The sequence below is a fragment of the Melospiza georgiana genome, chromosome 2 (assembly GCF_028018845.1).
Source record: "Melospiza georgiana isolate bMelGeo1 chromosome 2, bMelGeo1.pri, whole genome shotgun sequence".
In the NCBI taxonomy this organism is placed as follows: Eukaryota; Metazoa; Chordata; class Aves; order Passeriformes; family Passerellidae; genus Melospiza; species Melospiza georgiana.
In genome coordinates this window covers 57,790,401-57,813,796 of record NC_080431.1, presented here as the reverse complement: position 1 = coordinate 57,813,796, position 23,396 = coordinate 57,790,401, and the positions used below count along the sequence as shown (strand labels likewise).

The following is a 23,396-nucleotide window of genomic DNA, read 5'->3' as shown; positions in this document are numbered from 1 at the left end:
ACAATAAAAGACGATCAGGGAGCCAAGACCCAGAAGACAACTGGAGGACTAAGATATTTGGTAGTTCTGAGGAACCCCTTGAGAAAAGGTTATGAATACACAATTCCCTATTAACCATTCAGAGAGCCTAACAGCTCTCTGAAAAAATATAAACAAGTCACCTGTGAAAAATGACAATATGAATCTTATTGCTTTTCCTCATTCAACTGCTGCCATATAAAATGGGTTTTGTTTGACAATCTCTCTCTTATGGTATCCCTCTAGTATTAAAAAGAAATGCATTTTAAAATTATTTTGCCATCTGCTCTTATTAGAGGCTCAGGCTGACTTTTAAAAAGAAATACAATTTCAAAGAAATCTAACTCAGTGCCTTGATGTAAATTAATTACAACTGTTTGCAATTTTCCTTTAACACTGCTCATGTCACTGGAATCAACCATTTAAATGGCACGTGGGTTACAGACATCAGCTTCAGCAATTCTGTAATTATGAAAGGCAGTTTTTTATCTCCTGTTTTGAGAAGTAAAAAAATTTAATTAATCATACAAGTAGGTATGAGGAGCACAGAAAGGTGTGAGCTGAGTACTAGGAGATCTACTCTTGACTTAATTCAAAGCTGTAGGAGACCCAAGAAGAACAGTAATACGAAAGCAACGTTTAAAAAAGTTGTGGTCAAGGCATCAGAACTATTTCACATGGGCCTGTGCTTCCCAAAAAGTACACATGGGAAACAAGAAATATCAAAACAGGCTGGAAAGCTGGGTGAAATGGATGTTGTCCCACGTTTCTAGATCTCAGTAGGTTTTAGGGGTGAGCACTGTGGATTGTTTCACCTATGAAAACTGATGCTCCTGGACGTGCAATGACACAGGGTGTTATGAATATGCACAGATAGCACTGCATGCCAAAAAGAAAGGATATCAGTCAACTTCAGGTGCCTCAGTCCTTAGCAGAGAGCTGTATAGGGAGTTGCTGGCATAAGATTTTTTTGGTATCCTCCATATATTCAATGAAAAGAGAAAATTGACTAAAAATATCATTATCTGTGAGAATATGAGCACCAGATTGCAGCAGAATACAGCAGATTTCAATCTAGCAGGCACACTACAAAATAAAGTGTATTAAAATGCATTTAACTGCATAACACAGGTGCAGGAACACTGTATTCTTCAATACTCTATTACCATTAGGTAAAAAATTAAATTAAACAACAAGTTTTCAGGCTCAAGAGAATTTAAATATTAATATTTCCTGTATAACTGTGATTTTATTAAAAATACATATTATACAAATTAGGTTTTGTGAATGAAGAGCAAATTCAAGGCACATATTTCAAAGTTACTTAAAATTTATTTCCTAATGGAAGCTCTTATTATAAAATTGACTTTTTTAGCAGAACAAGGCCTCATCAGAGAGTAAAAATTATTTTATTGCCTTTATTTTATAAAGGCAAGTTCTATTATAGTTACTCCAGAAATCATCAAAAACTAGTAGAGCACTATATAAAATTATCGTACTTAGAAACTGAAATTTATTGGGTTATAAAGCTAGATGATACTGGGAAAAGTTTCAAGAGGTAATTGATTTGTTTCAGTAGAGTTCTAAAACAAGATCCATTGGATCAAGCAATATTTATAGAAAACAAAATCAACAGAAATCTGTTTCATGGCAAAAATCATTGCATCTTACACAGCACCTTGGAACTTCCATGCTGTTAAGCACTGTTTGAAAATTGTGCTTTCCATCAATCACATCTCAGATAAATGAAGTTGTTCTTGAACAACTTAGAAAATATATTAAAGAGTTGGTTATTCATGTTGGATCACCATAGAGAAAAAGAAAATTCTTTACTGGGTTATGCAGCATATTCAGGGGCTTTTGCAGCCCCAAAGTCGAGAATGGGTCAGGATCAAAATGGGGTAATAAGGAGTTACATGGTATATGATATTGTTCAATCTCTAACCTTGGTGTGACACCTCTTTTGCTGGTGTCACACCTCTAACCAGGTGTGACACCAGCAAAATACCAGCAAAATTCCAGATTAATCCAGAATTGCAAAAGGCAGAGCAAATTGGATGTCTCAAGATACTGCTTGTCAGGTCACTGATACCAGGCTTGGATAACAGATAGGAATGTACTTTAGATTAACAGAACCCCTGTGTGACAGTGGTCACGAGGGGTTTCAGGGTGAGAGAGAGGCGAGAATGTTGATTCCATGTTCAGAAGGCTTGATTTATTATTTTATGATATACATATTACATTATGACTTTACTAAAAAGAAATAGAAGGCAAAGTTCTCAGAAGCTAGCTAAGCTAAGAATAGAAAAGAATGAATAACAAAGATCTGTCTCTCGGCAGAAAGCGAGACCCAGCTCTGCCATGAGTGGTCAGTAAATCCAAACATCCACAGGAGACCAATCACGGATGCACCTGTTGCATTCCACAGCAGCAGATAACCATTGTTTACACTATGTTGCTGAAACTTCTCAGCTTCAGCAGGAAAAAATCCTAAGAAAGGATTTTAATGAAAAGACGTCTGTGACACTCCTGCATTTCTCGAGTTCCTCTACTGCAGCGCTCCTTAGCAAGAGATCAACTTTGTTCTCAGTGACTCTGAACAGTGATGATGGGACCCTCATAGAGGAAAGAACAATTTCCACTTTGCAAAGGAAGATCTGTAAACAATTAGCAGCATAGCATTGTTGCATGATTTATTTTAATTATTGCACAGTAAAAGCTTACTGAATCATACACAACAATCTGGCTGAGCTTCACCAGTCTGAATTTGGCCCATTGCTTTGTCTAATGCCCTGTACATGTTGGGCTCTGCACATTCATCTTCACAGAGTAACAGGCACAGAAAAATATCTGGGTAACTTATTACTATTTGGAAAGCATTTGTGCATTCCACATTCCAACAATTTAAACTTCATGCTTAGTGCAACAAGTTAATTGTCTGAATTGGCCATAAAATTACAAAAATCTTAATATTTTAATAATTATATCAGCACAACAGTGGTTGTATATCTCCTTTTCTTCACACAAATATTTTAAAAAAGTATGAGAAGTGCCTTATTTATATACTAAAAAAAGGAAAAATGTGTCCATTCAACCAGGTTCATTAATTTAATTTAACTGATTTTAAAACAGATAATACTCAGATTAGTCTTCCAGCCTGTGTTCCAAACAAAATCTAGATTGCCTTCTGTGCTCTTCTGATGTACATGATAATTCCCACAGGATTCCATAGTGACAACACTGTGTATTTGTAGATTATCGTCAGATTCCATTTTGGTGGCTTCTAGAAGAATCTGTCTCTAACTGTGCATGAATCTGCCAATTCCTCACATCAGCACTGACAGTCCACAAGCAATCTAGTGAGCTGAATTAATTAGGAAATGTTTGGGGAGGGTTTTAAATTCTTCATTTGGATACTAAGTCATTTTGGATGCTCTTAGGCACCATGCCTGATTGCTCTTAGGCATGTCACAATATTCTCAGACAAAACAGACAAGGTTTTCAGCACTGTGAGATGAAATCTGACCTCATGTTTATCAGTCAGTTAAAACTTCTATGTGTTTGTTTGCTTCACTCAATACACTTTTATAAGTTAATTTTGTTACTGTCTTTATTACATCCACTTCCCATTTTGACAGTCCCCAAGAACTACATGAAATTGTTCCAAATTAATGTTGGGCTTGGTGTGTCATACTGATTAGTGGTTGTTGCTATGATTTTATATTCCAGCACTGTGAGCTCAATTGTTTTCCAGTACATTGCATGTATTATTTTACAGCAAAGCTTCAAGGACTTTTTTGCTGCTGAAAGCCTCTTGCAAATTCATTCTGTTTTGACTGGACGACAGGATATCAGCAGGGGATGACTAAAAACCAGCAAGAGGAGAAAAAAGTTTCCCTCTAGGAGACTCAGACTCAGCTGGAATGCAGACTTCTCTTTGGATGGGGAAGAATTTTTAATTATGTAGGAAGAACAACTGAAAAAAGAAGAAAATGTAGATAATTAACAACTGGCTTCAACTAACAACAGCAAGTATTCATCTGATTATTTTCAAACAGAAAGTAATTATAGCAACATTCAGAGTATGAGCAATAAACTATTTCTTTAGGTACTCTTGTCTGTTTCCTAGAATAAAACACCCCAACGTGACTGTGTCACTTAAACTTTTGTAATGAGAAGAAAATCCTCTGAGTCTTCTTATGCATATTCTGATCAGCTCATGGAAATGTCAGAATCTTCACACAAGTAACTGGTGTGTGAAAGTCTTCAGCATTCAAAGGAAAAGGGAAGAAAAAAGCCTGGATAGTCTGCCTTCACTGTAATCACACAGGTTTTTAATCAAATGGTACTACCCCAATTTAAAGAACTTGAAGAGCAAGTCCAGAACAGAAGTTAATCAAAGAAATGGGACAGCAGCTGTTAGAAGTGGCCTTCTTTGGCACAGGGGTGTACTGTTGGCTTTTGGTCATCTTGTCCACCAAAGCCACTACATCCTTCTCTGGAAAGCTGTCCTTCAGCTGTTGGTCCCCAGCCTGTGTTGGTGCTTGGAGGTTTTCTATTCCAGAAGTTCAAGTTTGAATTTGTTTTTTATGTTTTGTTTTGGGTTTTTGGTTGATTGGTTGGCTGGTTTTATGTTTAAATTTTTTTTTTAGTTTTCGAGGCTTCTGAGGTTCTTAAAAATCTATAAGTCAACTTATCTTCAACTCTAAACTAACTGAACATTTTATAGATTAAAAAAATAAGTCAAAAATAAAAGCAACTAAAAATATTTTTCTTCAGATGTAAAAATGTCTTCACTGAAAAGCTTGTCAAGCATAGGGACAGGCAACCCATGGAAGTGGTTGAGCCACCATCCCTGCAGGTATTTAAAAGACATGTGGATGTCTGAGGGACACGGTGGCAGTGTGGCAGTCTTGGCAGTGCTATGTTAACACAGATCTTATCCAGCCTGAAAAGTTGCATCATTCTATGATTCTACAGGTCTTGGCAGCATTTCAAACCTGCATGCTGCGTTCTGCTAACCACCGAGTAATGTCTGAATGCAACTGGTGATCCTAACAAATAACCCTTGGTTAGGGAATTATTTTCAAGAAACAGAAGGTCGGTAACTCAGACACAATACTTTAGTTCATCTTCAGACCTGCCATTTTGCCTTGATAAAGCAGCAGTGTAAAGATTTCATTCTAGGAGGAAATGTAAGGCTGAACAAATCTTCTCAATTTTCTTTTCCAAGCTTCAGGCTTCTTAGATCAAACACTTTCATACTGAAAGCAGACATTCTTACTTATGAGACTTATATTTCTTCATTGTGAGACAGCTTTATTTACAACCTGTAAGTATGGGCAGCTATAACTATTTTAGGAAAAAAGTTACTCGTATCTTTATCATGATTATGCAGGTATTACTGGTAAAATATTTTGCTTTTAGGTTCTCCATGGACCACAAATGATGGTAGCCTAAACAGCCTTTAATCTTCTTATTGGCAAGAATTATACCTCTCTGGAAACTGACTGGAATGCTCTGCCTGGAATAAAAAACTAAAGGGAAGTATCTTATTATTGCTATTATTACTTGCAGCACAGTTTCTCCTTCTGATGGCAAGGGTAATCAAGGTGATGGAAACCCATACACTTGATTCTCACTCAGTATATTAAAGGTGTGAAGAGGCAAGTCCTGAGCTCCTTAAATTAGATAAACTTCAACTGAAAAAAAAGGCACCTGAATTTACACTTAAGATTAAATTAGGCATATAGTAGCCATTTTTTAATTTGGGTCTTAGCTTATATTTATGTTGCTTATAATTCTGTTGGCTATATCTAAACTGAGTAAAAAAAAAAATCACATTTTACCCTGCCCAGATAACCAGACATTTAATACAACATATTTATACGATGTGTTAGGAATTTAATGTCAGAAATCTCAAAATTTGCTTTATCCTGATAAACTCTCTCTACATATAGATACATATTTCAAACTGTTCTGCTTCCAAACACTAACTGGGAAAATAACCTCTTTAAAGGTTAGTGATAGATAAATTCCCTGAAGGAGAACAAAGGGATGAGGAAGGCCCTTGAAAGACACTGTGGGCCATTTTCAAATGACAAGAACTGTTGGCAGCACAAGAACAAGCAGAAATAAGTAATCTTGTAACCTTTTATTAATGCTTACATTTTTGTTCCTAAATCAAACCTCAGGACAAAGACTGCATGCTTTGGTTAAGTTTTGTTTGTTATTTCACTTTTACTGATTTCGTGTTGTTAATAATCTAGAACAAACTATACACACTGGGCTAGAAATGTCTGTGGTCCATCCCATGCATAGCACAGCAAGGAAGGAACTCTGGTGGAAATGGTCTAACACATACAGAACATCATCCCACCTTCCCCTAAGAACCACTGAGTGGAATGAGTCCATTCCTGTGGCTGTCCTGACTGTGGACATCTGGGCTGTGATGGATAGATGGGAGCTGAATCTAATGGACAATTGCCTTTCCTTTCCAGTTAGCTACACGGCCTTTACTTTCCAGGAGTAATTTACCTTCCATATAATTTTTCATTCCACACATCCTTACACACATTTATGACTGTTAATTTCAGGGACTCAGCTGAGTTTTCTCAAAGGTGAGAGGGAAATGTCAGTGAGAATGCACTTGCCTCAAAAATGGAATAATTTTCTAGGAGCAATTTTCTTGCTTTCTTGATGTTAAGAGGGGATCTTCAGAACATTTTCCCAACTTAAGGAAGGATGATAACTCCTATAGGCTTATAATTGGATCATTCCTTGAATGTGAGGGGAAAAAAAAAAGCACCAAAATCCCCCCTCAATGATTGTCTAAGTCTTTCTAATATTTCTGGAACTCACTGAAGTAATACTGAAAACATCATTTTGTGTAACAGCATTAAAAACAAAAAATAGTCCTGACCACCCAGATTTTGTCATCCCTGACAACTGTGTCCTCCTGCATGCACTCATGAAAACCTGTCTTATCAAAGCTCAACTTGCAAATATGGAGAAATGACAAGGTTCTGCTTGATACTTCTGCATGCTTTAAAAACTGCCTGAAAGACAGTTGTGAGGGCTGAAGCTAAGACAGTCATTAAGGAAAGTGGGATGCTGGCGTGAAAATTAGTGCAACCTGCACTCACCCACCATCAGAGAATGGAGTAATTTATGGTCTTTTAAACTGCAGCTGCTTTACTCCTTTTTCTGTATCTCCATGGAACTCAGCTGCAGACTGGCTGGCTGACCTGACCGGAAAGGGAAGATGGGCACTTAAAAAAAAACTTACACAACGCCTGTAAACCAACCCAGCTAAGCTCTTCAGCAAGATCCTCAGGGTAACTGAAATCCAAACCCACACTCAAAGCATCTTTAAATTTTATTATTCCATTTTTTTTGTGAATGGAATCCTGAAGGTCACTTAAATCTGGTTTGAGACTCGTAAAGTAGCAGTGCAAGCTATCAACATTTCTTTGACAAGGGTGTTGCTAGTGGTTTGCTTCTGTCTTGCATTGCCTCTCTTGTTGGCACAAAGCCCCTTTGGCAGCTGGGATGAGTGAAAATTCTCCCCCAGTGGCTGTTGTATGGTCGTTTCCACTGAGTTTCCGAGCACTGTATTCTGGTGTGTTTTCCAGCTCATTAGAGAAGGTGATACATAATCCTGGGACAGAAGTCTGGCCCTGGTTTCTGGAGCCCAAAGCACTGCCCAACATAAATATAAAACTGCCAGAACTGCTTGTGGGAATGCTTCCAGGTAACTCAGAGCAGGGTGCCAAGGGACTTGGTCTCAGGCAGCATCTGTGACAGATCTACGTAAACTTGGTGCTATTGTGATCACACGTACAGCCACACAAAGAGCACTCAAAAGAACTCAAATGTCCCAGGCTATTAGAAGATTAAGAAAAAACTACTCCTGATGAGGGACAGGTTATACACTTGCCAACATCATGGAATCATAGAATCCTAGAATGGCTTGAGTTGGAAGGGACCTTAAACATCTTGTTCCAATGTCCCTGCCATGGGCAGGGACAGCTTCTCTAGACCAGGTTGATCAAAGCCCCAAGTTGATCCAACCTGGGCTTGAAGATGTCCATGGATGAGGCACCCACAGCTTCTCTGTGCAACCAGTGACAGTGTCTCACCACACTCACAGTAAAAAATTTCCTCCTAATACCTAAATCTACTCTCTGACAGTTTAAAACCATTACCTCTTCTCTTCTACCACTACATTCACTTGTGAAAAGTCTCTCTCCTGCTCTCTTGCAGGTGCCCTTTAAGTCCTGGAAGGCTGCTACAAGGTCTCCCCAGAGCCTTCTCTTGTCCAGGCTGAACAACCCCAACTCTTTCTCTTAGACTCTCTTCTTGTGCATGATGAATACACCTGGTGTATTGACACCCAGCAGTGAAGAAGCATAATTGAGATACAGATCCTGAAGGACCCACATCTGTCAGGAATACCTCTGTGACATGACACAGGCTGGTGGTGATGGAAGCCCAGGCATCAGATGACTCTTATGAGTCCTTTCACTGCTTTGAAGTGTCTTTGTAATGTAATGATAGGAAGAAAAATCAGGCACAGGGAAATATTTTTAGGCAGAATGTACAATACTGTAAAATATCTAGAACAGGTTCTGAGTGCCTGAAAAATCCTATTTTGGATATACTTTGTATAACTAGATAGTACTTGAAGAATTACTAAAACATCATTCCCCCCCCCTTTATTTCCTTCAGGAGATCAAAGTAATAACTTCATAGTAATACCTTCTTTTGATCATAGTTGGAATATTAAAAACTTCATTTATTTTCTAGTTCAAATAATCAGAAGAGTTTATATTCGCCTTGAAAGCCAGTTGTATTGTAGTAGTTGTTTAATGAATTAACAATACTCACTATCTTGGCTTCTTTTGGTAGGGAGAAAGTTGCACAAATTCTTCCCAAGGAATATAATCCCATTGCACTACATGTATCCCTGTTTTGCACCACAGTGGAGGAGCTCAGAGACAAAACTGTTGTATTCCTTAAAAATTAGTGTTCATAGAAATCGTACATTACAACATCTCAGCACAATCCAGTTAAATTTTTCCAGTTAAGTCAACTTAAATATATTGCTTAGTCTTCTATGTCCTTTACATACACTCATATGTAGTGTTTGCTCTTTACTCTTTTCATTATTAAATTATGAGATTGTAAAACCAGCATTCAGAAACTTGGTAAAAAGAAGAGCCAAATAACTGATGAGTTAGAAAATTCTTTAACCTTCATTTTAAGTGTCCCATATGGCAGTGACAAATCATAATCTGATAGTGGGAGACCTTTCACTGTGTTGTTTTGGTTCTTTTTTTCCTAGAAATCTTGTATGTTGGAAGTGATTTAAGTGTGTTGCACCTTTTCCCTGCCAACACGTGGTAGTTTCAAACCAGCCAGGCTGATGTGCATGGCAGTTCTGTGGGGAACTCTGCAGTGGCAGTCACAGTGTTTTGTTTCCAACAATAAATTCCTGCTAACTCATTACTGGAAGTTTGAAAATGCCTTGAAAGAAGACAGGCCTGTGCTTTCATCCTTCCAAAAGTTGGGGGATAAAGAGTATGTGCTATCATTACAGTCATGTGGTATTTATTTCCCATCTAGCTAAATGGCAACCTTTTAAAAATCCAACCTAAAGACTCATTTGAACAGCACACTCCAAAGGAAGCTTCTCAGGTGAGCTGGATGGTGTGGAAAAGTAGGCAACAAACTGATTTACAGACATGGAGAGTGTCCAGCTGTGAAATCACATTTCTATGTTAAAGGGAGTTCAAGGAAAGCTGAGAATTTAATCTGCTCTTTGTTGTTCTGGTCTATTTTTGCTTTGGAATGGGGGAAAAGTTGGCTTCACCTTTCAGTTCTTATGCAAGAGAACAAATTTATAAATTTTTTTACATTTTTCCTGAAGGTTTTTGCTCTGACTGTGCCTATTATAAAAGTGTTGTAACAACAAGAGCTTAAAAAAATGTTTCTTGCCCTTAGGTTGTGCAAATAGCAGCACTGTGTGCCCTCTGCCAGCACGACTCAGTGACTTTTAAGATGAATAAGAGAGCCTTTAAAACTCAGTTGGTTCTTCTTCCTTAATAACTACATTTTCCTAAACCTACCAATTTTTTTCTGATTTAAAAAAAATTCAAAGAAAAAAAAAAGAGAAGCAACGAAATGGAGGAAAGCATGGACCAGAGGCAAGGCTAGTTCAGTTTCCAGCTCTTTGAAGAAGGAAGCAGAAGGCAGCAAGCAGAACTTTGTCACATAATTTTTGTTATTTCCTCTGATTTTCAAAGCACCTTGGCTATTTGATCTCTAGCAGAGAGGCACTGTAGCCATTTTTACGCCAGAGGCTTGTCTATACACCCCTTTTATATTTCACAGTGAATGGCAAGAGAAACTACTGACTGATCTTCAAAACCCCTTGCAAGCAAAATAGCAAGCTATCACACCATTGTTCTCTTAATTTATCTTTCTGAGGCTCACTTTAATTTTTTTTTTTTTTTGGATTATTCTCTCCAAATGAATGAGGTGCTACTTGACCTTTAAATGTCAAAATCCCTTTGAATGGCATTACTGTGAACTCTGGAGCCATGCACCACATGTGAATGGCTAATATACACAGGATGATGCACAGCCAGGCTTATGAATTCATTTTATTATTCCTATCACCTCCCCACCCCCATGAAAACAAATTTTCAACTAGCTACTGCTATTTTAGGAAGGGAGTAGGGAGAGAGTATACTGGCAGGCTGATTGACATAAGTCAGCCAACTCTTCCAGCTAAAGGTCTGAGTCTACAAGCTGTTTCTTGTGGGTGGATCTCTGTGATTAGATTGAGAAGCCTGAAGAATTCAAAGTGAAATCAGCTACAGCTAAGTTAGAAGCCATAAACTCACACTTCAAAAGTTATTCAAGTGAAGAAACACTAACAGAGTGAAGTCGCTTTACATATTATTATTATTATTACCATTCTCCATTTGCTCCCAATCAGTTTTAACATACAAATGTTCTCTGTATTTTTTGTGTATCTCTCACTTTGGCAGTAAGAAGAGGTTTCCATCTTTACATCTACCTGGACGAAATCCAAAATCTAAGCCAAATACCTTATCTCTTTCCTTGAAAAAGTATGGAGAAAGTGGATCAGAGCAGTGGTTCCAGAGATGAGGAGGGAACTGAAAATATTCCCAGTACAGTTGACAGTTTCATTCAGGCTCACGTCTCTGACCCCAAGGGTGTTTGGCAATGATTCAGTCATAAGGGATGTTCTGTACCAATCTCAGCTAGGACAAAATAGCAGATTTTGTCCAGTTCTTATGCCAGTAAAGGAAGGAAGATAAAAGGGTCCTTTCCTCCATCAGTTTCTGAAGCAGAACGTGACAGATTTTGAAATCATTAATTCAAAGTAATGCCCATGGCACTCTGCAGAAGAGACTATGTGTTTCTGCTTGTGGCTGTCCTTTTGACTGCAAATGTGGGCTGCTCTGTTTCTCCCTTTGGAGGATCCTTGTCCCTACAGAGAAGACATTTAGCCTTCAGGAAGAGAGGATGAAAAACATTATTAACTTGCCATGATTTCTCACACTCACTTGGTCTAGACTGGTGGAAGTGGCTGTCACAAAGAATCAGGATCAGGGCTCTGCTACGCTGCAGAAGCAGTCCATGGTCTGAGCAGCCTGCAGGAAACTAGGCACTGCAGAAATCTGGGTACCACATCTTTCTGGGTGGCCAACCAATAAACTCAAAAAATCTCTTTTTTTTTTTTTTTGGTGTATGAAAAATATAAGCATGCACAATTTCCACCATTCATTAAATTTTCTTGTTCCATTTTTCTGAGTTAGAGGACTCTTGCAGGGTTTAACCAGCAATGCTTGTCACGTTGAGCTGGAAACACCTCTATAACATGACAGAATTATAGTGCTTACAACGCCCACAGGAAACAGTTGTTATCCCACAGACAAGTGAGAAATTGAGTCACTGTATCATCATCATCTCCTACAGCCCAGCCGAGTGTCCTAATTATAACATCATTCCATATTCAGAACTGTCTAAATAAAATGAAGCCTTAAAGGTAAGTACTTCCATATACTGGGTTGTTTTGCTGTCCCCCATTTGAATTACAGACATCTAGGCTGGGTCACCACCTGCAGAGTGACCTTGGGAGGTGGTGTAGACCAAAGTAAGGGCTGTTCAATATTCACCTAATGAAATCCTTTATCCTGAAGAGAACACGTCATGGCTATCACTGGGAACTTTCCACTCAGCCATGCAGAGCTCCCTCCTGTGTGCTCACTCGTACACATGCTGACCCAGCACTATGTCGGTTTACTGAGCTTTCCTCCCAATCACAGGAGCTCATTTGATTACATAATGGCCCTTAGAAAGCAAATTTAGAAGTAATCATCTATTCTTAGCTCAGCCACTTCTCCTTTTAAAAATGTTTTCCCAAGAGCCCAGCCCAGATGAATGGGATGTCATCCACGGAGCTGTACAGCTTGCCTGCAATTTCTACCCACCAGCCTGAAGAAGGTATCCAATAGTTAAAGGTACAATACAGCAACAAGAATGAAACCCCTCCTTTTTGAACCCAAGAAAATTCTCTTCCAGTTAGGTAACTGTCACCTGAGAACAAAACTACAGGTATTGCAGATTTTTGTGGTTTTTCATACACTAGCTCCAAGTTTTCCCATGGAATGCACATCTCATCCAAATGGGCAGACAGGCTGTACATTCACTCCCTACCAAGCATGATTCCATTGGTAATAGTGATGGCAATAGTTAATCCCAGAAAGCAATACCTGGATTTCTCCATGCCAAAACCACTGCTTCCAGCAGCTGAAACAGGGCCTTCTACCTGAAAAATCAAAGACAAAACCAAGATTGCACAGTGCAGAATTTTCTGGTTAAGTTGCATGTCATCGTGAAGTGGCAAATAACTGAAATGGAAGCTCTCCTCACTTGGTTTGGATAAGATAAAGCAGAATTGATAGGAGCTCTCCACCATTCCTGTTCGTCATCCTGGACTACTGGCTGGCTGGCTTACGCTTCCTCCCATTCAGCATCTGAGTACTGCAAATTTTAACTTTTCCCATCTGAGTACATCCCCCCATTCAGCATCTGAGTACTACAATTTTTTAACTTTTCCCATGCAACATACAGAGTGTCAGCAGTACATTCCCCTTCTAGAAAATAACTTGTCAGTCCTATAAAATTCAGGCCCTCTTTGAATCTACTCTATAAAGTCCTTTCAAAATCTGTGTCTTAGCATAAAACATATTCTGTGTTATCTGGACCGATTTTTAGGGGTCCAGAATTCTACTAGATGCTCTTAGGCCATCTTCACTATGTTATATAGGGCAAGTACCTCAGCTATGCTTACACTCCATGACTCAAAAAGAATGCCAAAAGCATGCAGGTTTACTTTAGAATATCTCTTTTTTTTTTTTTTTCTTTATATAAGAATATTACCAGTCCATTAAACTTGTTAAACTTTATCTTTACAAATAAAGAAATTATGGCCTCAGCGAATGTCTTTTGTTCTGTATCAGAAGTATATCCCTTGCCTCTAAGCACCACATTTGATTTAAAAGTGTTCCTCAAAGGCATTTCTTAAGTAAACCTTTCAAAGGTTTTTATAGGGTAACCTTCTTCCTCTCCCCCACTTTGCACCAATGCTTATTTTAATTTGAAGTTTATATGAATTTTGATTCTACATTGTTTTTATAGTCATGCTGAACTTTTCCTCAAAACAACTCAAAACTTGCATAGACCAGTTCTGTCTTTCACTACATAAACCTGTTATTTAGATTTTAGGGTGGGTAATTTTGGGTTGGGGATTTTTTTGTTGCTAGTGGGGTTATTATGTTTTTGCACCTCATCAGAGCACTGGCTGAGAAAGCTGCAGGGTGCTATGCTCTCTGTAGTGTTAGCATGTTCTTTTGCCCATTTTCTGTATCTTTGGGCACACACTGCTCCATCTTTCCTACTTGGAAATGCCATGGGCACTGCTCCTAAGTGATGGTTGTCCATAGAGCCATCCTAAGCAGTACAATTAAAGTAACTTCCAGTGAAAGTTTTGATGGTGAGAGGAGAGAGGACAGACAGTTCAGAGGACATATCAGGCACCACTGTGGCTGGTGCTGGCAGTAGGAAACAGACGGTTACCAGGCCAGAAAATAATAATGGAATTCTTCTATGGCTCAGGCTGCAGGTGACCAACTTTCACAAAACAAGTTGAAGCTCTAAGTCTGCAGCCCTGTGAAATGCTACAGTGAGAAAGGATGTGCTGCAGATATCAGAAAACAGAAGAACCAGCAATTTAAGCAATTAAGTAGGCAGGGGAGATTACCAGGAGGAGTGAGACAGCTATTTTTGCCAAGAATTTTGGAATATGTGCCCTAAAAACTATTATAACTTCCCCCTACTGAATGCCAGCCCAGGAGAACAGTGTGAAATGCCAGATGTCTGCAGCGCCTTTAGTACAAGCTCCATCTTTGTATCCTTCTTATCCTTCTCAGGAAAGGCTAATTGCAATGATATCCACATAGTGACAAAATGAGTCAACAGTGGAGAATGTGCTGCTATCCTGAACCATGAGATACTGTCAGATGCTGGTATCTACCATTAAAAGCCTTCACGTTGAGTTAATTGTTGATTTTTAAATTTTTTTTTTCTGATTGTCACATGCCTAAAACCTGTGGCTTCCAGTTACATGAGAGATCTTAGCATGAAGTAGGGTCATGGAGAGGACAGAGCAAGTGCATGAACCCACCACCCCTGTAAGGTAACTCTTACACACGTGCCATGTGCTAACACTGTAAACCCCGGGCTGCCAGGAACAATCTGGGGCATGATAATCCTGTAATGAGCAACAGCAGGTGCTAAAGTGCTTAAAGTAAATCACTCCTGCAGTCAGCAAATTGTTATTTATGTCAGCACCACCAAAGAGTGCAAATCTGGTAGGATGGGTGGCAGCCAGTGACCCCTGGAACTGGGGGCTGGGAGCTGCAGGGGATCCCTGGGCAAGCAGGGCAGGGCAGGGCAGGGCAGGGACCATCTCCCTGGCCCCACCAGGAGCAGTACAAACTGGGGACAGAGCACCCTGGGGACAGGGACAGCCAAGGCTGGGGCAGGACATCTGCCTGCAAGTGGAGCTGGGGATCAGGGAACCAGGGTCAGGCCCAGCCCAGAATGACTGAAGCATCAATGCAGAGCCAAGGAACTGAGTGTGGTTTTATAATATTGTTTGTTGGTTTCTAATTTTGATCAGGCTGGAAAGAGATTTCTTCTATCTCCTTAAAGCCTTTTGTTGATTTGGATTGTGAGGAATTCCTATTACTTTTCCAGCTCAGCATGTCTGTGGGTACACCCAGAAACTCCAGCCACTGCAGATATTGATAAAACATTAGCCAAGGCAGCAATGAGCACAGCACAACACAGTATATTTCCAGGATTGGTGCTTTGTTCCAGATGTCTGGAGTAAATCCTTCAGAAAGAAATGGTCCTCCATTCCTCTCCTCTCCAGCCAGTGAAGGATATGGAGTTCTCACACCTCTCTGAGCCATGGCACAGGAGCAGCCTCCTACACAGGTGTTGATGAGACTGAAGGTCTGGCCTGATAAGTGCTTTCTGATGGCAGCCTCAGGCAAGGTAGATTATTTCATCCAAACATTTTAAGCGTATTTGGACAAATTACTGTTGCCCAAGGAATGTATTGTACTAATGAAATTATGCTGTCAGCCATTGCAGGCCTGGCAGGAATTGCAAACTATTTTAATCCTCCAAGAACACATTTGCCCAGGCAATAATTTGACATGTCATCAGTAAATTCTTAGCTCAGCTTTTTCAGAGACAGGAACACACAAAAAAGGATTGATCTCTTGGTTACTGATTCCTATCACAATTGCATCAAATTTTCTCCTAAAGTCTGTAGCAAATTGATCTATGGGCTGTATTTTCCCACCTGTTATATTGGAGGTCTACAGGCTTTAGGAGGGCTTTTTAGCATAATGCAGTAGCTTGTTGGCTTGATTTCAAAAGAACATGGAGCTTGCCAAAGGTACTTAAAGGGAAGATCAAAAAGAAAGGTAATTTGTCCTTGTAAGTACTGATGCAACATGAGAATAGATCTCTGGGCCTTGTAAATTCAATGCCTAAAGAACAGGTCCTCTGTTGAGTGCTGGGCTGCTGTGAGACAAAAAGATCAGCCCAAAGGAGAGTCAAATTGCAGCTCAGTATTACTTCTTGGCTGAGACCCTCTACTGATCTTGGGTGTCACTGTCCCTAGTCAGAGCAAGAGAAATAAAAAAAAATGACAAGAACAGGGTTCAGCTTACATTTCTACAAGCTGGACAGGTTATTCTGAATCTGGCATCCTATATTTTCTTTCCAGTCAGGGGAAAGAAATCCAGTTGATGTGTCATCTGATCCATTTTAAGCATCTCTAGAAGAATGAGAGGAGCTGCACTCTGAAGGTGTCTGTTTTGGTTTTGTTTTTTTCCCCATTGACTACTCATTGAGTATACAGTGATTAGCTCAGATTTAGATGTATGGCTTTTAAGCTGCAAACTGGGACACATTATTCCCAGGCTACTTTTCCTTCTTTTCATCTTTTTAAAAGATTTCTCAGTATCCTATTCCTAATCAGCACAGAATGAGTCAAGAGTGCACAGCCTTGTTGATTCATCCTTCCCCCAGAATAACCCTTCAGCTGTGCCCAATTTTTCTGGTCCCCAGTCTGCATTGCTCTGTTACACTACACCATTCCTGAGCAGATTCCACACAGGACAGTTGTTGTTGTGTGGAGGGATCAGACAGATGCAGGGGGAAGCGCCTGTTGCAGGGTGGTGTGGGAGTGAGGCCAGTCCTGGATCTCACATGGGGTTCTTCTCTTTACAGAGCTGACATTTTCCCCTGTGACAAGACATGCAAAGCAACTGGTGTCACTGCTGACTCACACTGGGTTGTGTTCATCAGGAAATACCCTGACATCAGTCTTTACTGGTAAATCTCTACAATAAGATGCAGCAGCCACAGCTGTTTCTGCACCAACAGAGCACCAATATTATCCATCTTCATCAAAAGACAAAAGAAAACCCATTTGATTTAGGTCAGGCTTATTTAGATTCATTGTGGTTTTACCAGCTGGCTTCCCTCCAGCACCAGTGTATGTATCTTTGTGTTACTTCTCAGCAGCAGAAACATACTGTTCTCCCCAAATTACAGATGGGATGCTGAAGCAGAATTCATCTTCTCCCAGGCAACAAAGGGAGGGGTGAGAAGTTACATGGGAACCAGAGCGTAGGAACTTTACCAGCCTAGAAATGGAGCCATTGAGAGCCCTTTCTGTGGGGTGGTGCATTGAGCTGCTCCCAGAACCACAAGCAAAGCCTGGCCCCATCAGCATGCTACTCCTGTAGACATGAGAACCTCATTTGATCTCTACATGGTTCTTCTTAGTTGGTAGTTTAGGGCAAAGATTAGTGAAGTGGAGGAAAACTGGATTCTAAAATGTAACCTATAAGGTACTAAATCCAATGCTTGTATTTTTGGAAGAGAGGGTTAAACTTATCTGCCAAGTAAATAAGGTACTGCCACCTTTGAAAAGCCTCATTATCCAATGTAGAGCTGTCTGCCATTAGTGTGACACCTGTGTGTAAAATTATAAGACTGTGGCAATTAGCTATAATTTTAGTCCATGCACATTATATCTGCTTCCAACTAGAGTTAGTTCAAAGTACATGTCATGTTTGAGACCAGTTTGGCAAAACCAGTAGAAGCTTAACAACACAGAGTTTCACTTGCTCATTTATGAATTTATTTATTTGCTTGCTACTGTGTCTGCATCACATTTGTAAAAAGGCCTGCACAGCATCCTTCTCTACTGGAAATGTATTAAGCCTAAATTATGCACTTCATCTTTGCCAGTAGAGATAGAATATCATAAGAATCAGGGAAACTGTCAGCTGTACCACCTAGTCAGTTTAAATACAGAGAACCCATTAAATAAAGTATTAAAGCAACAAAATATCGTGCTTCTTATTAATGATATCACCCCAGTTCTCTTTAGCCTGTGGTTATGCTGCATAATTACATAATAATCAGCCACACAGTCAATGCCTGTCCAATAAACATTTTAATTTTTTCCATCATAGAACAGTACACTGCTGCTAAACTGATTAAAAACAAATATCACGACTCAATACCATACTTAATCTTGAGACTCTAAAATAATAAATGAAAGGGGTTTTTTTGGAAATAAGAAATGTGTGCTAACCAGCATTTGAGATTTTAAATTTATATTTTCCAGAAACACTATGGGGTAAATACTTAAAATGCCTTAGTTACCTCAGAATCATGACTCATCTGAAATTAATGGAATTACATGAGTAATCATGTAAAGGCAGCATACTGTCAAGTGCTGAGTTAGGACATCAAATTCCCCAGTCCATCAATTAAAGCCACTTACACACTACAGTCAGTATATCTGGAATATCAAGTACATTCAACACTGAAGGAAGAAGTTTGGCTAGACTCAAACCTTCACGTCTGATCCTGTCTTCCTCTGATGTTCAGCTCCATTCAAACGCTGACCACAACTGTCAGCAATCCAGTTTCCCAGTTTTGGTTTCAGATTTCTTCAGTGTCATGTATGATGCACAGAGACTTGAGAGGAGCCAACTTTATCTTGGAATGGTTGGCAGCATTACAAAACATCACCCTGTTGTGAAATCAGGGGAAAACCAGTCATCACTACACTCCCATATCTACTTTAAATAAACCTGATTCTGTCATCTAGGCCTAAAATAATACTGCATACTATGAAGTACTTGAAGGATTAATTAATCCTAAATGTGCTGAAATATTCATATCAAAGATATTACAGAAAGCCATCTAACTGTTATTTTTGCAAATGTTAAAAAAAAAAAAAAAAAAAACGCATTTCACAGGACAACAAAACAGTAAGAAAAGCTCAAGATAGCACAAGATAAATCCAGGAATTTCAAAACACTCATTCACCCAACCTCACCAAATCAAACAAATAATTCCTACGTGTTTTGGGAAAGCCAAAAGTGTAAAAGTCTTATTTTGATCCAAAGACACCTACACTTTTGAAACCAACAACTCTTTTTTTGCTGTTGCAAAGACATTTGAGTTGTCAAATTTAGTTACCATGTTTGTCCTTATTTTCAGAAAACCAGGAAAGAAATTAAATGCCAAGTAATTAAAAGAGTATGAGTATTGAACTATAACCATTTTGCACAACAAAAATTACAGCTGGACATACAATTACAATGGTAAAAAAGCACATGTTTTAGCAATTAGTTATCATGCTACAGCATTTCGAATCTCAAATGAAATCAAATTGTTCTTGGCAATTTGAAACAGGGACTAAATAGGACATAGTCTGCTCTTCTCCCAAGTCATTCCTGTACCAATACATGTCTCTTTTAAGGCTTCAAAAAAAGTCTCTTTTTATGTCCTCAGTGAGGAATACCCTTGAGGGAAGCATCCAAGTCTCCTGTTGTGAAAAAATGTTCTGTCATATTTGTGCAGTTTTTCCAGTTATTCTGAGGTGCTACACAGACCAGACTTGAGTGCACTAACATTTGATTAAGAGACAGCAGTAGGAAATGCTTGCTGCATGAATCCAAGAACTGGATCTTTGTTACTACTGCAGATGTCCCTTGTCTTTTATGCCAATAGAGCCATTATGGTGATTTTTTCCCCTCTCCTTCACCACAGTGACAAACGCCAGCACAACAAACATTTGGAAATTTTTAATGTGAAAAACATAAACAGAAGAGTGCTAACCTAACCAGCTGTGCTATGTTGTGAGGAAAAAAACAGCCAGGCAGACCAACCTGCTTATGAAAGAATGATACCATGTGCACCATGGTAACCTGACAAATATCTGTAATGAATTTCATACTCTGTAAGAGAAAAAAAACAGGGATTTCCATACTGAATATGCTGCATGTCTTTGCATTTCAGAATGACACCATTGGTTTGTCTTTTACTATGAGTTAATTACAGTGTCACTTTAATGCTGCCAGGAATAAGGAACTATTAGTACTGCTCTTAAAGAGGGAAAAAACTTTATTGCAAAGAGTTAGGAATGCTCTTAAAATAATAAAGGGCAGTCAAGCAACCACTTTTGCTCTGCCAAGAGCTTCTAAGATGTAACCCAGAGGACTGAAGCTTCATTACCAAAACATTTTTCCCATTGCCACTTGAAAAAATTTTGCCAAATTTAATGACTAAAATGTGGGTAATAAAACTGCAACAATAATTGCATGCTTAAGAATGAAGAGACAAAATAGTTCTACTTTCACTGAAGAGATGACTTTTAGGACTGGCACTATTTTGTATCCTAAAAGCACAAGGATCAATGTCACTGAAGAAGACAGAGATTTTTATGACCCCAAGACTGTGGATACAAGGGTTCATCTAAGAATTCAAATTTCAAAGAGCAACATACCAGTATCAGGATATGTGTTTCTGTATAGAACATATACAGTGTTTAAAAGAAACACCATTCCTCAAGATAGGCTCTGAAGATTCCTTAATAAAAAGTGACCAATTTTTCTGTCGTTTCTATCCATTACTAGTGGCTGAAGCAGTTAGAAATTATGCTGTGCTTCTAAACCATGTAGACAGAAAGTGGTAGTCAACATGGGATCAGTGGCAAGCCAGCTTTTAAAAAAATGTTATATTTAGACAGTACTTCAAGTTACATCAGTCTGCCTTCTTCTTCTTGGATTGAGGTCAAAAATACTAGAGGCTTGTTTGTTTTCCATGACTGCATAGTTCAAGGATCTACATGGTGTATAAGACATTAAATATCCTCCAAGTTTTCCAACACCCTCAGAATCACTGATGTGAAGCAGAATGGAAATGGTCAGAGGTCACCAGTACAAAGATGGCAACTAGAAGATCAATTCCATTAGGCAGAGGAACACATACACTAAGGCAGCCAAGAAGTCACTGGGGTCTGGCATTGCAATAAGACACAAATACCATTATTTTCAATTTAGAAAATTTCAGTCAAATTAAATTTTTTAAAAAGTGACTGGAAGTTTTTGGCATTAATATTAAATCAGTGCTTTAGCTGTGGAAGGTGGTTCACTCCTACAGTCTTTTTAATTGATAGTTTTTGAGGATTAACCATCTTCGGGTTTCCTGGAACACTGTGTCTTCCTCTGAAAAAAAATGGGTGAAGTTAGTCAGCAAATGTCACATTGCCTGTACATTTTAATGGCTAAAAATGTGCATGCTTTCTATATTTGCATATCTGATTACTACTGTGAATTAATAAACCCGAGAAAGGAAAAAACAAGTATATTTCTGGGTTCGCAGGTTAGAAGAGAATCTAATTATTCTGCAAACGCAATCTTCATCTCATGATTCCTGTTACCTAAACGATGTCATTTGGAGAACATGAACAGAATACTAAATATTGGCACTAGAAGAGTGATAACTGGCTACAGAGACATTTTCTTTAGTTAAAGAATTCCCACCAGAAAAGGGGAAAACACTTCCTGTAGATGTAGTTACAGCTCTCTGCAGGTATTCCACTCTGGAAAGTCAGGCTCTTGAACCCATGATCACCAGAAGTGCTTGCAGGAGATGCTGCCACCAGACTTTTGAAGTGGTACTCATCATGGATACATACACCATCTATATGAAACCAGCTAGAGCTTCATCTTGATCATCTAAGAAATCTGTGGGAATATAAAGAAATCTCCAGGGAAAGAATGGGGCTTTCTCAGTCTGCAATGGTCATTCTCCTGAATAAGAAGCCTGCCTTTCTGCTCCTATGCAATGTCCCTTTGTTTCTCTTCCTGTTTATTACTGCAGAGGAAAGACAGTACTTAACATACTCTAACAACAATATACAGAGCTTCAGTGTCTTTCTCAAGCAAAGACATTTTGAAGGAAAATATATCACATCACACTGTTATATTTGTCATGATACCCAGATATGTGATAGAAGTGATGGTATCTGTGCAAGTTTCAAACTTGTGGGGAAAGAGGGAACAAAGTCAAATTTAGGGCTCACTAGTCTTCTTGGGATTGACACGTTTTGTTCCAGCTCTTGCAAGCAATCTTGGTCATAGAGAGAGAACTGTGACCATACAGATATGGAGGCATTTCTACTGAGAGTTGGAAGATCACAATCTAAGGCCCCAGTGTGCTTGAAAATCAATTCTTCAAATTCAAATCAGTTGATTACTCAAAATCAATTGATTAAACTGTAGATCACTGTACAGCTGAACAAAGCAGAAAATGCCTGTGTGGATTTCTGCAGGCAGCAAAACCTCTTCCACTCAAAACCAGCTAGACTTATAGACTTAGAAGCCAGGTAATTGCAGCAGTGCAGTGTTGAAATTCAGCTAATAAGCCCCATCATAAATCTCAGTGTAACAGCAGAGGTCAGAATGACAATAAATTGGCTGCTCAAATTGCATCAGAGATATCAGCCATCAAGACTTCCATGTTCTTCCCAGCTGTCAGCTAGCCTATCTTCTTGTCCTGTAATAACCACAAAAAGGACCTCTGCTGAACTTGCTTCTGGTTTTGGATGGCCAGGAAACTGAATGCATCAACAATTAGTTGTTGGAACTCTTGTTACTGAGAATTTATGGCTTTCTGTGCTGACAGGCACTGATCTCTATACCATCTCACACATTTAATCCCAACCTTAGCAAAAAAAAAGGAAAGAATCCACATTAGTGTTCACAACTACTACACAAAAATGTTTTCAGTGTTCGTTTAATACACAGGTTGGGCTTTCTGTACCTGTTCCTATAGTTAAAACAAGCATTAAGCAGTTTCTTAGTATGGTTTGAATTCCAATGCAGGTATTTTGTAAAAGGGGAATAAAGATGAGATAAGAATTCTAGACAGAAAATGTTTAAATTACTCTGAAGAACATGCACGTCTTCTCTTATTTTAATGAAATTATTTCCCATTAATATCAGCTTGAACAAACAACCCCCAGGCTATAAATCAAAACATAATTAAAAAGGAATAATATAAAAATGGCTGTAGTTACCTTGTGATGTTCATGAGGTACATACTTATATTCTAGTATTTTCTTAAAACACAAACTATGCCAAATCCCTGCTCTTACATCCATGTTGCCAGCAAAGATCAAAGTTTGTCCTGAAAGTTTTAAGTTACTGGCTATAAAAGTAAATAATCTGAAAACTAGGTTCTTATATACTAAGGACAATTCATTGGATGAAAAATTATCTTCATGTGTTTAAAGAACATTGAAAAGTAAAAAAAAGTCCTCTTAGGGAAAATGGATTGAAATGGGATATTTTGTTACACCACACATCTTCTGAGACCAGCAGTTACAA

General features: G+C 38.8%; 1 protein-coding gene across 1 annotated transcript in view; it reads right to left on the bottom strand.

Moving 5' to 3' along the window:
- Positions 1-18,179: 18,179 nt before the first annotated feature.
- CCDC169 (coiled-coil domain containing 169) overlaps positions 18,180-23,396 on the bottom strand; it is a 29,537-nt gene continuing 24,320 nt past the window's right edge. Inside the window, exon 9 of the mRNA XM_058045511.1 lies at positions 18,180-18,748. Coding sequence (XP_057901494.1) covers positions 18,658-18,748 — 91 coding nt within the window. The 3' untranslated portion in view covers positions 18,180-18,657. The remainder of the gene's footprint in view (positions 18,749-23,396) is intronic.